Below are 17707 nucleotides of genomic sequence, written 5' to 3'. Positions count from 1 at the left end.
ACACTCACTGACATATACACACACCCACACTCACTCATACACACTCACACTCACAAGCATAGGCAACATTCTCCAGCAATAAGCTGCAGCCGCTTTGTGGAGGGAGAGCGGAGTCAGGTGGGGACATGTATTATTTAATGTCATGTAATACCAGGAATGCTGCCTCCTCCTGTCACACAGCTATCATTGTGCTCTTCCCTATAAAGTAACAGATCCACGGAGAGGCTGGTTCTGCTCTGCCGAGCACAGATAAAACCCCCGTGGCCAATATCCTCCTCGGTGTAATTACTGCGTCTCCCAGGCCAGTACACGGCTAACCCTTTCCCTGCCGCGACACAGAGCAACTGCAATCAGTGAGGGGTCCCAACCGGCCACTAATGTTTCCTGAGGTCTAGGGCCCGCGTTTATCTGTGTAGGAGGATCTATATTAGCTCACATAAGATAAATCACGTTTAAATTGTCCAGTGACTACCTGCTGCGCAGACCTCCGGAGGTTCAGGTTGCAGTCTTCTGGGACAGCTGTGTCTGCGCCCCACCCACTTATGGTCTGAAAAATATGATGCTCCCAAGTCTAATTATCCCTCAGGACCACACCGTTACAAGCCCTACTACATAGAGACAAATTAATCCATGCCATGCACTGATGAGGATCAAACAATCCGAAACAGTCTGTATGCATGTTGGATTATTATGGCTCTGTATTGATTACAAGCTGACACATCATTGCATTCCAGCGGTTCTGGAGGTGTGTTTAGCTTCTAAGGGTAACAATGGTTAATTTGCATATATTCAGCAGTGTTGCTCTGGGAGACGTCTCAAGCTCACTCCAACCTGAATTATCGCAAATTCTTTCTGTTTTAAGAAAGCAAACTTTTGTTTTTCTACCCCTCTCCCTTGTAAGAGTCATTCTCTCAGGCTCACCCTCCATGTATCTTTCTCACACACCAGATCAGCAGTGTAGGTGCTGTAAAGAGAACCCGAGGTGAACCTCCAGTCAGAAGTTAAATACTCTTAGCATAGACCCTGAACAAGCATGCAGATCAGAGGTTTCTGGCTGAAGTGTGGCTGGATTGGACATAGATATTTTTTTACGGCCTACTTGGAGGTAAATATGCACTTGCTTCCAAAAATCGAATGTTCTAGTTTAACCACTTCACCCCAAGGCGGTTTTTACCCTAACGGACAAGAGTGATTTTCACCTTTCAGTGCTCATCCCATTAATTTGCCAATAGCTTAATCACTACTAATCACAATTAAATTATCGATATCTTGTTTTTTTCACCATAAATTAGACTTTATGGGGTTGATATTTGTTTTCAGTAATTGCTTGATTTTCTATGCATTTTAAAGGGAAATACAAGGAAAAAATACACTAATTCTCCAATTTCATCCCCTGTGGTTTTAATATAAACACTGCTACTGTGCATAAAACCCACACATTTTTTCTGCCTATTTGTTTTGGTTATCACAAGATTTTAATTATGTCCCTTGTACAAAGTATGGTGACAAAATATAATTTGGAAATAAAGGTGTATTTTTTGGGGGGGTGGGTTTTTTTTTCCACAATTTTCACGTGCACGCACACAGCAGCAGCAGCAGTAGCACTGTCTGACTTATAAAAACGTCCTGCTAGAGCCTCTTAATGGCTACAGGACGTTTTTATAAGTCAGCATGTCATTAAGTGGTTAAACACTTACCTTTACATTTAAAGAGACTCTAACAAAAATTTCAGCCTTATTTCTTCTATCCTATAGGTTCCTATATCTGTTCTAATGTGGTCTGGTTTACTGCAGCCTTTTCTAGTTGCACTGTCTCTGTAATATATCTAATCTTCTTTTCTTTGTCAAGCTTTGTCGACCCAGGGAGGAATGGGCTGCCTCTGTTGTAATAGGGACAAGTTATGCACGCCCCACTGCAGGCTCTGTGTGTGTGATTTGTTTACTCAGTTTCAGCTTGTCTGTGAATGATGCAGTTCGTGAGGCTGAGAGGGGAGGGAGCTGCTGCCTGTCACATGCTGAGAAACTGTGACTAAAGGTGCCCATACACTCGTCAGATTGGCAGCAGATAGATAAGAAATGCATCTGATGATCTATCTGATGCGTTTTTAGAACATTTTTTACCAGGATAGAATTCCAATAGATTTCAGTTTGAAATCTATTGAAATTCGATCTGATGGCATTTTTTTGCCATCAGATTTCCATTAAGGCCAATGCAAACTGATAAGCAATCTCATCAGATCGACCTAAATTTTCCACCCTGCCAGTTCGATGGAAATCCATCGAAATCGATCGAAATCGGCCATCGATCGGTCGATTGGCCAACCGATTTTCAATCGATCGATCGATCGGGATCGATCGGTCGGCCAGAAAATCGGCTGAGTGTATGGGCCCCTTAATCCCTGGAGTGCAGATAATTCACTATGTAATAAAAACGTGTAGTATACTGTAACATGATTGATTATATATATGTATTTTATGAATGTGTGTGTGTTTGTATATATGTATATATCTATATACACATACATCACTTCCTGGTTAGCGGCCATGTTTTTTGTTTGTAAACACTGCCTAAAACTGGCAATTAAAAGCCAGGCTGGCAGTGAGGAGCGGCGGAAATGGCAAAGAGGGACCCAGGAGATCACAATGACTACCTGCAATAGATGTGCAGGGCTCCACAATGTGGACTAAAATACACAACTTGCATTCAAAACAGGTACAGCAAAGGAGGACATTAGCTTCATATGCATGCCCCCTGCACGGCATTCGCCGCCCTTCGCTCAATGAAGTACTTCCTGCTGGACAGGAAGTACGTCACTGCGATTCCCGGCTTCCGGCCAACAATTTTATCATCTCTCCGTCACCCACTGACCTGGATACACTTCGTCACTGCTGTACCGGCGCAGAAGTAGCACGGTAAAGTTCTGTTGACCATGCAGCGGGTCGGGCACTTCTGGTGTGACGTGAATGGGTAAGTGTACTAAGCCTTATAGACCCCGTAGATGACCGGTATTCCCGGTGACGTGCTCCTGAGGACAGCCACTTCGTAATGTGCATGCATTAGCGCGTACTCTCGTGCATGCGCAGTACGGAGCCGCCCGTCTTAGGAGCACTCGGGCTTCCAAGCCTCACAGAGCAGTATTTCACTGATGGGTCGAATACCTCTAACGGGGGAGCCAGCGCTAAAAGACAGGGACTGTGAGAGGAACGGGAAGGTTCTGTAGGACCCAGAGCCTTCCCTCTCCATAGGTGAGTATCTGTTTTTTATTTTAAAGTTACTGATACTTCAGATTTGATTTACGATGTGTACGTTGTCAGCCTTCAGCACCCGATCCTGGTCCTCTGATTTTCCAGGCACTCGGATTTTCTGTCAGGGTTCCTTCACTTAGCCTTTGCAATTCCACCACTAGCACAAGTGGCAGAGCTAGGTTTGGTTGACCTTGGGTTATCCCAGTACTTACTATATCTACCTAACATTCCTTGTTCTGCCCTCCAAGGAGGCGTCTGATGGGAGACCAGCAATTCCACACAGCCTTCGCTTTGCTTTAGCCAGCGTGGTTGGGGGTTCCTGTCAGGCCAGCAGCTCAGGGCCCACAAAGTCCCCACCATTCTTCACCCTAACAGGCAACCACTTACTTGACGTTGCCCAGGTCCCACCACGAGGACGGAGTTATTTTTTCTTACAACCTGCTTTATTCACCTCTGATCGTCTATCTGTAGTCTGTACGTAGTTATGTGTATCAGGCCTTCAGATCTCATACTAAATGCGTCCTCTTACCATCATCCACCGGTTAGTGAAATATCAGGTGTAATCAAGTGATGGCCTGTCTGGGGACAGCATGACTTCTTCATAAAGGCTACCATTACCGGTCTAGTCTTTACATGCCTCCAGGTCACTCTGTGTGAGCTCGGAATAGGTATATTTATCTAGAAGGTGTATTTAGCGAGTGCACGCAGGTGACATGACCAACAAAGAGACTTTTCAACAGAGGCATTAGAAGGAACATTTAGGAATTGTAATCAGGCAGGTCACATGACCGTGAGGTGGCCGCACGGAACCGCATGACTTCCTCTGACCAGGATGTGTACCAGCACGGATGAATGAACTCCGTACATTTCCAGGCTCTTAGCTGCGAGTGTATATCTAGCCAAACCACCGGAGTGCCAGCATACCGTAGCACCTTTTTGATATAGTCTGGATGCATACTTGAGGGTTTGGAGCCCCACACACAGTTTTACAATGCCGGGCCCAGCGGCAGTTCCTGCCAGCCACAAATGATAGAAAGGAACTCTGTGGCCCAATCCTCTGCCAGCTCTCACACCGCCCTGTACACTGGACTTCCCTGGCTAGCATTATAGGACACACAGGGCTTGATTCATTAAGCTGCACTGCTAAAGCAGAGCACCTTAATGTGAAGGAGTGGCCGCTAATGCATGCCTTACATAGCAGCGCTCGCTACTATATAAGGAACGTTCCTACCTTAGGAGCGTGCCTTACTTAGATAGGAACGTGCCTTCCTATACGTAGTAACTATGTATAGGAGGGCACACTCCTATCTAAGGGAGATGGCTCAAACCTCTGATTTTCGGTTCGCGAACCTCGAACGCGAACCTCCGCAAAAAGTTTGGTTCGCGCGAGCTTTCGCAAACCACAATAGACTTCAATGGGGAGGTGAACTTTGAAAACTAGAAACATTTATGCTAGCCACAAAAGTGATGGAAAAGATGTTTCAAGGGGTCTAACATCTGAGTTTTTGCATGGGGGAGTGGGATACACGCCAAAAGTCCCGGGGAAAAATCTGGATTTCACGCACAGCAGCGTTTTAAGGGCAGAAATCACATTGCATGCTAAATTGGAGGCCTAAAGTGCTTTAAAACATCTTGCATGCGTATACATTAATCAGGTATTGTAATTAGTGTACTGGTTCACACTGAGAGACCAAATTCACTGTGTAACGCACCGCAAACAGCTGTTGTGTAGTGACGGGCGTGCTGGACTGGTGCACAACATGGCCAGAGTGCAGTCGATGGCGGCTTTCCAGTCCATATGGTCGCCGGGCTGAGGTAGCTCAATGACAGAACAACAGTGACTGAGTGTCCAGCTGATCGAATTTGGTTTGTCCACAATGAAGCAACGACCTTATTATATTGGGTGTTATAATAAAGTCGTTGCCCCCCGAGACACTCATATAGCCGTCGGTCATTGCTTCATTGTGATACGCAAGCCCCTTCACCGTGGCAAGGTAACAATCACGAAGGGGAATTGACACATGTACATGCCTTTTGTTTTGTTGTTGCAGCTGCAGTGCAGCCAGAAAAATTAGGCAGGCATGTACACGCACCAGAAGAATCAGCGGCCTTAAAAATTCAGGATCACAAGAACAACATTAGGTCTCAAAAGAGCTGTTGAGGATGAGGAGTGCTTTTTAGCAAGAAGTATCAGCAAGAAGGAGCAACCTAACAATCCTAACATGAGCCTAACTAAGCTTTCCCTATGTCAGCAGGTTTTCTCCTCTCTCTAATTACTGCAGCCACACGAGTGAGTGAAAAGGCTGACGCTGCCTGCGTTTTAGAAGGGGGGACTCCAGGAGGGAGTGTAGCCTGATTGGCTACCCTGTGTCTGCTGACTGTGATGTAGAGGGTCAAAGTTGACCCTAATGATGTAGTATAGGGGGCGGGTCGAACTCGCATATAGTTTGCGGTTCACCACGAACCACCACATGAAGCATGAATAAGTTCGCGTGCGAACCGTTCGGGCCATCTCTAGAAGGCACGCTCCTAAGGAAGGAACGCTCCTTATATAGCAGTGAGCGCTGCTATGTAAGGCATGCATTAGCGACCGCTCCTTCACATTAAAGTGCGCTGCTTTAGCAGTGCAGCTTAATAAATCAAGCTCTAAGCTCCCAACTGTCCCTCTTTGGGAAACTAAATTCTCTGTCCTTCTTTCCTCCTCATTTGTCCCTCTTTCAGGACCGATGTTCAGATTTATATAAATATCTGTGTTTTATCCACTGAAAAATGTGTTTAACTGACTCTGAACTTTATTCCCAACATTTAAATTGATTTATTTCTCATTTTCAAACATTAAAAAGAAGGAAAACTAATGATGATAGAAAGGACCAGCGTGGTCTGAATGATAAAACTGCATCTTTTGCATCTGAATTATTTGTGATGGGCATGAAGAGGGGTGTGGTTAGGGTGTGGCAGGGGCGTGTTTTCCTCATTCTTATCTCAAAATGTTGGGAGGTATGTAGGACACCTGAAGTGACAGGGATATGGAAGCTACCATGTTTATTTCGTTTTACACAATACCAGTTACCTGGCAGCTCTGCTGATTTGCTATTTGGCTGCAGTAGTGCCTGAAACAAGCAACAAGCATGCAGCCAATCCAGCCACACTTCAGTCAGAGCACCTGATTTGAATGCTTGTTCGGGGGCTGTGGCTAAGAGTATTACAGGCAGAGGATCAGCAGGAGAGTCAGGCAACTGGTATTGTTTAAAAGGAAATAAATATGGCAGCCTCCATATCCCCATCACCTCAGGTGTGCTTTGACATACATGTTTATTTATTCCTCTCTTTGCCCATCTCTATGTGCTCCAGTGAAAGCTGTGGGCGTGTCCAGGGTCAGACTGGGACACTGGGGGCCCACCAAAGAAATTTCAACCTGGGGCCCACACATCCCATGATTGAGGTGAAAAAAGGGCGTGGCCATGCACCGGAAGGTGGGCGTGGTCATGATGTATTATGGACAGGGCCAAATGTACATGATCTTAGCAGCATTGTAATTCAGAGACACTGCTGCCCAGAAAAACTTTGCATAGAGTCCCCTCCTTCAATATAAAGTAATGTCCTACTTTGGAGAGGTTGAGGTTGCAGAGGTTGCGACCGCATTGGGCCCTTGGGCCAAAGGGGCCCCGAAGGGCCCTCCCTCAACTACAGTATTGCCTCTCTATTGGACCTGTGCTCATAATAATCACTTCTATAGATACTTTGAAAAGTGGTAATCATTAACAAGCTATTTCCCATCCCTTTCTTGCACCTCTGACACTGTTGTTGCCATTGGCAGGTTTTGGTGCGTCGTATCAATTGTTATGTATAGAGTGCTTGGGGGGCCCCATTGTAAAATTTGCATCGAGGCCCACAGCTCCTTAGCTACGCCACTGCTCTCAGCATGAGGGATTACAGCACTGAGAAGAGAATTTTTGTGCTGCAGGCAGCAATTGGAGCTCTGTCAGACAAGGAGGGGGGCCCACCAGAGACCTGGAGGGGGGGCCCACCGAGGGAAAAAACTGTACAACTGTGGCCCAGTCCGACCCTGGGCGTGTCACTGAACAAATACTTCTCTATGTAACTTGTTCCATAACTTTCTTCTCAACCATCATTCTTCAAACAGAATTTACTAAAACCTGTACTGAAAAAAACAAATACTTACCTAAACAGCCTCTGGAGCATTCTGTCCACTAAGGTATCTGTCTAAGTTTTTTCAGTACAGGTTATTTGAGGCAGAGTTCACACTTGAGGTCGCAGTCACAGTGGCACGTTGCGCAGCTGCGTTGTAAAGTCATATAACGTGGTGGGCAGCACGGTGGCTCAGTGGTTAGCGCTCTCTCGCCTTGCAGCGATGGGTCTCCGGTTCGAATCCCAGCCAGGTCAGCATCTGCAAGGAGTTTGTATGTTCTCCCTGTCTCTGTGTGGGTTTCCTCCAGGCACTCCGGTTTCCTCCCACACCCCAAAAACATACAGATAAGTTAATTGGCTTCCCCTAAATTGGCCCTAGACTGCAACACATACACTACACAATACATACATAGACATAGGACTATGGTAGGGGATTAGATCGTGAGCTCTGCTGAGGGACAGTTAAGTGACAAGACAATATACTCTGTACAGCGCTGCGGAATATGTTGGCGCTATAGAATTACTAAATTCTAAATACTAATAAAATAATAATAATAACCAGGGCCAGATTTACCATAAGGTACTGTAGGCACGTGCCTACAGGCGCCTGATGATGGAAAGGCGGCTCACGCCCCTCCCCTAGTGCCTCCCTCCCTCCTTCCCTATGCAGAGTCCTGATGAGAGTGTAAATGAGAGGTTACTCACCCGGCTCTTTCCACTGATCAGATCTCCATTCAGTCAGGGGCACCTCTAGCTACCTAATACTAAGAATAGCTCTGGCTGCCTAATACTAAGGGGCACCTGTAGCTACCTATGACAGGCAAGGGAAGTAAGGGAGTAAGGGAAAAGTGAGAGCTGGGCCAGCCAGCACACTTGCGGTGCAGTTCAGCGGGGTTTGTAGATTCATGGAGGGTGAAGTCTAACATGACAGGTAATAACGCAGCTTACCGCACTGCAATGATAATCCTATGGGGCGTTCACAGTGCGACGTTAACGTCGCATTGAAAAATGTTGCGTTGCGTTATGGTAACTCACTGCTTGCAGTGCGTTACCTCTAAACGCAGACACGTTGGGACTTTAACGTTGCATTAAACCGCAAAGTCCCACTGTGAATATGCCCTAAATCATTGTGAAGAACTGAACATTTTGCGCATGAAAATTTGCATTCTTATGAGTGAATTTTCTGAAGCTTTATTTTTTGCATGCAAAAATGCGAGCGCAAAAACACAAATATTTGCAGAAGTGCGATTCTTCATGGACTTTCATTAGATGTGCAGCCAACGGGTTTTCCAATACTTGCAAAACGCAGGCGTGTTTAAAGTTAAACCCTGCCAAAGTATAAAAACACCAGACACGGAGAGCACAGTTATTATTGATTTATAAAGCGCCAACATATTCCATGGCGCTGTACAAAGAAAGTCCCCTTGCTTTTGTCACACACAGATGTGTTATTGGATCATTTTTTTTTCTGTAGATCTGTGGGTTGGGAATGAAATGAGAACAATGAGCGCAAAGCTTAAGGACACCCTAGCAGGATCGGTTTGGCGGCCTCTGTACACACACACAGGATTGTCGTCTGAAATGATCGGTATCGGGCATCTCGGCTGACAATTATCACACGTGTGTGTACCTTTGCAGTCACTAGCACATGAGGAGGGGGTATGAAGGCTGGACAGATACTGGCAGCCCACTGTTTTCCATGAAATGGGGGATTATATCTCACAGCTGCCCTGAAGAGCCCTTGCAATCCCTCTAGGAGACTTTCTGCAATCTGCTGCCAGATGGGGGGGGGGGGGGGGGGGGGTCTGGGCTGCCCTCAGCTGTTCTGGGGGCTATTTTGCAAGTCTCTATTTCCCTACTTAGAATGTCTCCGTCACCCTCAGGGGTCTTGAGAACTTGTCCTGTGTGATGTCACACACTGGTGGGGACATTTGTCACTTGTCTGCAGAGCAGTGACCATGGAGGCCAATGTCTGGGAATACCTCCTGTACAGAGATGCAGATATTACACCAGTACGTGGCATTTACCTGTGAGGATGTGGCTTTTACCTGTGGGGACGTGGGAATGGACTCACTGATGGCTGTTACCTGTGGGGACGTGGGAACGGGCTCACTGATGGCTGTTACCTGTGGGGACGTGGGAACGGACTCACTGATGGCTGTTACCTGTGGGGACGTGGGAATGGACTCACTGATGGCTTTTACCAGTGGGGACGTGGGAACGGACTCACTGACGGCTGTTACCTGTGGGGACGTGGGAACGTGCTCACTGACGGCTGTTACCTGTGGGGACGTGGGAACGGGCTCACTGACGGCTGTTACCTGTGGGGACGTGGGAACAGGCTCACTGATGGCTGTTACCTGTGGGGACGTGGGAACGGGCTCACTGATGGCCGTTACCCGTGGGGACGTGGGAACGGGCTCACTGATGGCCGTTACCCGTGGGGACGTGGGAACGGACTCACTGATGGCCGTTACCCGTGGGGACGTGGGAATGGACTCACTGATGGCTGTTACCTGTGGGGACGTGGGAACGGGCTCACTGATGGCTGTTACCTGTGGGGACGTGGGAACGGGCTCACTGATGGCTGTTACCTGTGGGGACGTGGGAACGTACTCACTGATGGCTTTTACCAGTGGGGACGTGGGAACGGACTCACTGATGGCTGTTACCTGTGGGGACGTGGGAACGGGCTCACTGATGGCTGTTACCCGTGGGGACGTGGGAACGGGCTCACTGATGGCTGTTACCCGTGGGGACGTGGGAACGGACTCACTGGTGGCTGTTACCCGTGGGGACGTGGGAACGGACTCACTGATGGCTGTTACACGTGGGGACGTGGGAACGGGCTCACTGATGGCTTGTTACCTGTGGGGACGTGGGAACGGACTCACTGATGGCTGTTACCTGTGGGGACGTGGAAACGGACTCACTGATGGCTGTTACCTGTGGGGACGTGGGAACAGGCTCACTGATGGCTGTTACCTGTGGGGACGTGGGAACTGGCTCACTGATGGCTGTTACCTGTGGGGACGTGGGAACGGGCTCACAGATGGCTGTTACCTGTGGGGACGTGGGAACGGGCTCACTGATGGCTGTTACCTGTGGGGACGTGGGAACGGGCTCACTAATGGCTGTTACCTGTGGGGACGTGGGAACTGGCTCACTGAAGGCTGTTACCTGTGGGGACGTGGGAACGGGCTCACTGATGGCTGTTACCTGTGGGGACGTGGGAACGGGCTCACTGATGGCTGTTACCTGTGAAAACGGGCTCACTGATGGCTGTTACCTGTGAAAACGTGGGAACGGGTTCACTGATGGCTGTTACCTGTGGGGACGTGGGAACGGGCTCACTGGCGGCTGTTACCTGTGGGGATGTGGGAACGGACTTACTGATGGCATTTACCTGTGGGGACGTGGGAACGGGCTCACTGATGGCTGTTACCTGTGGGGACGTGGGAATGAACTCACTGATGGCTGTTACCTGTGGGGACGTGGGAATGGATTTGCTGATGGCTGTTACCTGTGGGGACGTGGGAACAGGCTCACTGATGGCTGTTACCTGTGGGGACGTGGGAACAGGCTCACTGATGGCTGTTACCTGTGGGGACGTGGGAACGGGCTCACTGATGGCTGTTACCTGTGGGGACGTGGGAATGGACTCACTGATGGCTGTTACCTGTCGGGACGTGGGAATGGACTCACTGACGGCGGTTACCTGTGGGGACGTGGGTATGGGCTCACTGATGGCTGTTACCTTTGGGGACGTGGGAATGGACTCACTGATGACAATCTCCTCTCCTCCGCAGGTCTCCAGCTCCACCTACAAGCAGCGCAGTGAAGAGTTCCGCAAACTCTTCAAAGACTTGCCTGAGACAGAGAAGCTGATTGTGGGTGAGTCCGGGTTGTGCACTGGTCACTTATATGGAATCGGGGCCACACATTGACAGATTATTATCAGATCAGCGAGTTGTGTTTACTTAAAGGACGACTGAAGTGAGAGGTACATGGAGGCTGCTATATGTATTTCCTTTTAAGCAATACCAGTTACCTGACTGTCCTGCTGATCCTCTGCCTCTAATACTTTTAGCCATAGCCCCTGAACAAGCATGCAGCAGATGCCCCTGAACAAGCATGCAGCAGATCAGGTGTTTTTGACATTGACAGATCTGACAAGATTAGCTGGATGCTTGTTTCTGGTGTGATTCAGACACTACTGCAGCCAACTAGACCAGCTGGGCTTCCAGGCAACTGGTATTGTTTAAAAGGAAACCAATATGGCAGCCCCCATATCCATCTCGCTTCAGTTGTCCTTTAAAGATGCATACCTTTCTGTAGCTTGTGCTCTCCTCTGCCATTCTTAAATCGAACAAAAGAGTTCTTTCGTGTAGTTTAAAAATCGTGGCTGCCATCTTGGCTATGTTATAATTTCCGGTTCACCCCTGTCTTCTCTGTTAGAGAAGTGCATCACTGAATGCAGCAGTAAGAGGAAGTGACACGCATGGCCACTGCAAGAGGCTCCACCAGAGGGGTCATAGCACGACTGGAAGTCGTCTGTCTTAAAGGCATGCCCATGAGAGGTGCTTGGAGTCCCTTTAACTTGAAGGACAACCGAAGAGAGAAAAATATGTAGTCTGCCATATTTATTTCCAATTAAACAATACCAGTTTCCTGGCAACCCTTTGGATCTCATTGGCTGCAGCAGTGCCTGAATAACACCAGGAACAAGCATGCAGCTAATCTTGTCAGATTTGACAATAATGTCAGAAACACCTGATCTGCTGCATGCTTGTTCAGGGGCTATGGCTAAAAGTATTAGAGGCAGAAGATCAGCAGGACTGCCAGGCAACTGGTATTGTTTAAAAGGAAATCAATATGGCAGCTCCCATATCCCTCTCACTTCAGTTGTGCTTTAAATCTGGATGTCATTCAGTCAGTGTCGTGGTCGGCAGGCTCAATGTTTAGCATCTTTTGGCTGCCTCAGGGGCGTCCCACAGTGCTGCATGACTGGGGGTGTGTCCTAGACAGACGAGGTGTCAGATGTTTCCAGGCAGTCCAGGACCAGGCTGGTCAAATAACAGAAATACAGTACTTCTTTACAGAGAATGCTCTGCTGTGTTTGGTGTACACAGAAGGTGTGGCTGCATTTCTGTTTTACTGGGAATTCCTGGTGATTGGCTTTAGGGCTGGAACCCACTGGAGCACATTGAGTGTTTAGGGATCTCTTTAATTCCCCAAACGCTCCGCCAATGTAAATAACATGTAACAAATTCCACGGTAGCGATTGCAATTAGCAAAATCGCAATCGCAGGACATGCAGCATTTTGGGAGCGTTTGTGTGTCAATGTAAAATATTGAAGCGCTGGCAAATTGCTCATGAATCGCTACACATAGCGATTTGTGTGATGGTAAAGTAATATTTGAAGCTATAGGCTTGCTATACACCAGCGGTTCTGGATGCTAGCCTGGCTTACAGGGATGAAAAGAGTTCATTTGCATATTCAGTAGTGGTGCATTGTGGGTAACCACAAATGTTCACTTATAGTTGAATTATTGCAAATTTCCTTCTGTTTTAAGAAGGCAAATTTCACCAAGCATTACTTATTAGTAGGAGGGCTTTTCAGGCTCTTTTATCCCCCTATAGATTCCTAGTGGTTTGGGTCACCCTGAGCTGCTTGGGTACTCTGTTTAAATTACTGCAAACTGTAAAAAAAAAATAAAAAAATTAAAAGTGAATAATTTGAAAGAACCAATCAGAATTAAAATCGCTAATTGCAAATCGTTATCACAATCGCTGGCAAAAAGCTTACACTTTTTATAATCTCTACCAAAATTGCTGAAAAAACGCTCATGAAATCGCTTACAAACGCTAATTACAAACGCTAGTGATTGCGATTTGGTACTTGTAGTGGGTTCCTGGCCAAACAGGGACTATAGAGTGATTTTTCTTCATGTTGCTGTTAGTTGTTCATTCAGAGCACCACTGAAATAGATTATGTATTTATTTTCCTTATTTATTAGAGGTTTCGTTAATATGCATAGAAGTGTAAACATAGAAGTGAAGCATTGTTTTTGTTCAGCAATTACTACAGTATAAAATAAACTCATAAATGTAATCTTAGAAATCATCTTTCCATTTTCTGCTAAAATCTGACCAAAAAACGATTGGTGAATGGCGGTTAAGCGATTGCCACTCCCGGTTGATTTCTGAGTATCGATCTCATTGAGCCACTAACTGTGTATTAGTGACTTTAACCAGTTCAGGACCATAGGCTTAGCGCTCTCGCCTTGCAGCGCTGGGCCCCGGTTCGTATCCCAGCCAGGGCAATATCTGCAAAGAGTTTGTATGTTCTCCCCGTGTCTGTGAGGGTTTCCTCCGGGCACTCTGGATTCCTCCCATACCCCAAAAACATACAGATAAGTTCATTGGCTCCCCTCAAATTGGCCCTAGGCTACAATACATACACTACATTTATACACAGAGATATAACAATGGTAGGGACTACATTGTGAGCTTGATTGAGGGACAGTTAGTGACAAGAATATACCTATACATACATATACTGTACAGCGCTGCGTAAGATGTCGGCACTATATAAATACTAAATAATAATAATACAGGTAGTCCCCGGTTTATGAACGCCCGACTTAGGAACGAACCGCCGATACGAACGCCCGTCGACCCGGTGTGATGACGTCACGCCGCCGGAGACTAACTGTTCTGCTGCCATTTTTAATGCAGAGTTGGTGCAGCAGAAGGTAAATAGAGGACATCTCACCTGTTCCATGGCTGTAGAAGGTCCCAGCGTGCTGCCTGGAAGCTGCGCGGCCCGTCCTCTCGCTCCGTCCACTGTTCCCCGGCGGCTTCACATGCGTCGCATAAAGACGCAATCAGGAGAAGCCCCCTAGTGGCGGCGCCTGCTAATGCGTCATTATGCGACGCATGTGAAGCCGCTGGGAGGACAGTGGACGAAGAGAGAAGACGGGCAGCAGAGCTTCCAGGCAGCACGCTGGGACCTTCTACAGCCATGGAACAGGTGAGATGTCCTCTATTTACCTTCTGCTGCACCAACTCTGCATTAAAAATGGCAGCAGAACAGGTAGTCCCGACTTAAGGACGGATTCAGGTTAAGAACGAGCCGACAGTCCCTATCTCGTTCGTTAACCGAGGACTACCTGTAATTGTAGTAATAATAATAATAATAATAATAATAAGCTTACACCCCCCCTAGTGACCAGGCTATTTTTTACAATTTAGTGCTCTGCAGCTTTAATAGCTTGCTGCAGAGCCATATCACATAGCGTGCAAGTGAATCCACCCCCCCTTTTCTGCCCACCAACACAGATTTCTGTTGGTGGGCTCTGATCGCTGGTGTAATGTTTATTTGTATTTTTTTAAATAAATTGGTCTATTTTGTATTTTTATTATTGCCCTCCCTCCCAACGACAGCCAATCACGGCGATCCTCTCTCATAGACGTCAGTCTATGAGATGGGATCGCGCTCTGAGCCTCTATAGGGGAGAGCCGAGTGACTCAGCTGTCCGCAGTACAGCGCTGCTGTGATTGAAGACAGCCAATCACGGCGATCCTCTCTCATAGGCGTCAGTCTATGAGATGGGATCGCGCTCTGAGCCTCTATAGGCGAGAGCCGAGTGACTCAGCTGTCCCCAGTACAGCGCTGCTGTAGATCGTAGCGCTGTACAGTGTAAATAGACGGCGGTTTTGACATATAACAGTCTCCTATGGGCGCTGGTAGACCGAGCGGAGCTCCCATCATTCAAGTCGGAGATGCACAATCTCCTGCAAAACCCCGCACAGGACTTGACGCCTATTGGCGTTAGGCGGTCCTGGGGCTGCCACCTTCCCGACGCCTATCGGCGTCAGGCGGTCCTGGGGCTGCCACCTTCCCGACACCTATCGGCGTCAGGCGGTCCAGGGGCTGCCACCTTCCCGACACCTATCGGCGTTAAGCGGTCCTGGGGCTGCCACCCTCCCAACGCCTATCGGCGTTAGGCGGTCCTGGGGCTGCCACCTTCCCGACGCCTATCGGCATCAGGCGGTCCTGGGGCTGCCACCTTCCCGACGCCTATCGGCGTTAGGCGATCCTGGAGCTGCCACCTTCCCGACGACTATCAGCGTTAGGCTATAAGCCCTGCACAAGAGTAATTTCAGGGATACCGCGATCGACAGACCACAAATTACATCTCCTGAGTTGCTACAGCTCGGAGGGGGAATAGTTTTTAATGCCACCTCAGAGTTTAGCAGCAGCAGGGAGGGCAGGCATTCAGCTCATCCTGCGCCCAGCTCACCGGCAGCCATACAATACGTACGCGAGCCAGCACACTGTCAGCAGCATCTTACAGAGAAGATCTAACAAGTCACATAACTGACTGACCTTCAGAATCTGCGGAAGATTTATTTAGACCACTACTGAACCCTCGTGTTTGTATTCACCCCCCTGTCGCTCCACCAGTGATGAGGAAATTTTAGCATATAACCAGAGGGGGATTAAGGGGAAATGGAGCCCTGGACAAGCAACCATTTTGGGCCAACCATTGATGGCCACCTAGCTTTTTGGGCAAGATTTGTTGGGGGACAGCATAAACTGGCCCCCTAGACTCTCTTCGGGCCACTAGTCTGAATTTCTACTTACTATGCTTCAATTCACTAAAAAAAAAAAAAAGTTGATAAAATACCGCATACACTGCTTTAAACCACCGTGCTGCCATCCCAACCGAATCTCAAGATTTTACCACATGCTTTAATCTTTGTGAATTGACACTTGTTGAGGTATTTAACTCACTAGTCAACAATATTGGTTATCCATGCAGTAACAGTTTTAGGCCCAGTGCACACCAAAAACCTCTTGCAGATCTGCAAAACGCTAGAGGTTTTTAAAGCAGATTTCAGAGCAATTCTAGGCATGTTTAGAGAGGTTTCTTGGAGTGTTTTTGTGTAGCAGATTTCATATATTACAGTAAAGCTGTTACTGAACAGCTTCTGTATCAAAAACGCCTGGAAAACCGCTCTGATTTAGCGTTTTTCAGAGCGGTTTTCCAGTTTCCTATTCTTTAACATTGAGGCAGAAACGCCTCAGAAATCCAAAAAATGCTGCAGCCCCAAAGTTTGCGTTTCCCCCTGCAAACGTTTTAAAAAACGCTCCAGAACCGCTCTGGTGTACACCAGCCCTTAGTGAATTTGCATTGCACAAACTGTTCAGTTAAATCCGCTGGTTTCTGCCTTGCAGTAAGGATTTATGAACTGAAGCCTATGTAATATATCTCAGATCATAGTAAAATGTAGCCTGTACATTATTTCAGCATCTTGGGGACACACGTCACCCAGTTATGTGGACGGGGCAGAGACCTCCCTGACACAACACCCTCAGAGCCTAGCGGAATGTAGTGTATGTGGCGTTGGAATCCCAGAAATGGCCAGACAGTCTCAGAGGTCAGAGGTCACACCTTCTGTCTGCACAGCCATAGCCAGCATGTGGAAGGTCTGCATACTTCAGCTGTCCAGTCCAGGAGGAGACCCCAGCACACTGTATAGACCTATAAATAAGGCTTTCTTAAAGGAAACCAGATAAGAACTATATTCAAAGTTTTATACATACCTGTGGTTTCCTCCAGCCCCACCCACACTGATCGCTCCCATGCCGCTGTCCTCAGTCTTCTGTACCTGGTCCCGTAAGTTCAGCCAGTCTGAGCACACGCAATACGCTCCCTCCGTCTCTCTCCAGCAGAAAATAGTACTACACAGGCTCAGACTGGCCGAAGTCACTGGACCCGGTACCAGAGCTGGAGAAGACTGAGGACGGCGGCGTGGGAGCGATCCGTGTGGGTGGGGCTGGAGGAAGCCACAGGTATGTATAAAACTTTGAATACAGTTTGTCTCTGGTACACGGTAAAGGGATCCTGAGGTGAGATACATATGGAGGCTGCCATATTTATTTCCATAACAATACTAGTTGCCTGGCTGTCCTGCTGATCTCTTTGGCTGCAGTAGTGTCTGAATCACACACCTGAAACAGGTTGTGCAGCAAGCTCATGGTGAAAAAAAACTCCGAGTGCGCAGGGCTGAAAGAGCCCCTTACTAAGATGATATGAAAAACAGAAATTTGCCTTCTCAAAACAGAAGGCATTTGCGAGACTGGAGTGAGCATAGGATGTCTCCCAAAATGCATCACTGCTGAATATGCAAATCATCCTTTGTTGTTCCTGTAAGCTAAACACACCTCCCGAACTGCTGGAATGCAATGATGTGATTTGCATATTCAGAGTCTAGAAGTGGATTCGGAAACAGATGGGGC

The 17707-nt window shown here is 47.7% G+C and overlaps 1 protein-coding gene across 3 annotated transcripts in view; it reads left to right on the top strand.

Moving 5' to 3' along the window:
• The window catches only part of GRAMD1C (GRAM domain containing 1C), a 205863-nt gene that overhangs the window by 96284 nt on the left and 91872 nt on the right, over window positions 1–17707 (top strand). For all 3 annotated transcript variants that reach the window (XM_068270886.1, XM_068270887.1, XM_068270889.1), the window contains exon 3: window positions 11204–11288. In XM_068270886.1, the coding sequence (XP_068126987.1) occupies window positions 11204–11288 (85 nt within the window). The remainder of the gene's footprint in view (window positions 1–11203; window positions 11289–17707) is intronic.

Source organism: Hyperolius riggenbachi, chromosome 2 (assembly GCF_040937935.1).
Source record: "Hyperolius riggenbachi isolate aHypRig1 chromosome 2, aHypRig1.pri, whole genome shotgun sequence".
In the NCBI taxonomy this organism is placed as follows: domain Eukaryota; kingdom Metazoa; phylum Chordata; class Amphibia; order Anura; family Hyperoliidae; genus Hyperolius; species Hyperolius riggenbachi.
This window is presented reverse-complemented; position numbering and strand designations above follow the sequence as displayed.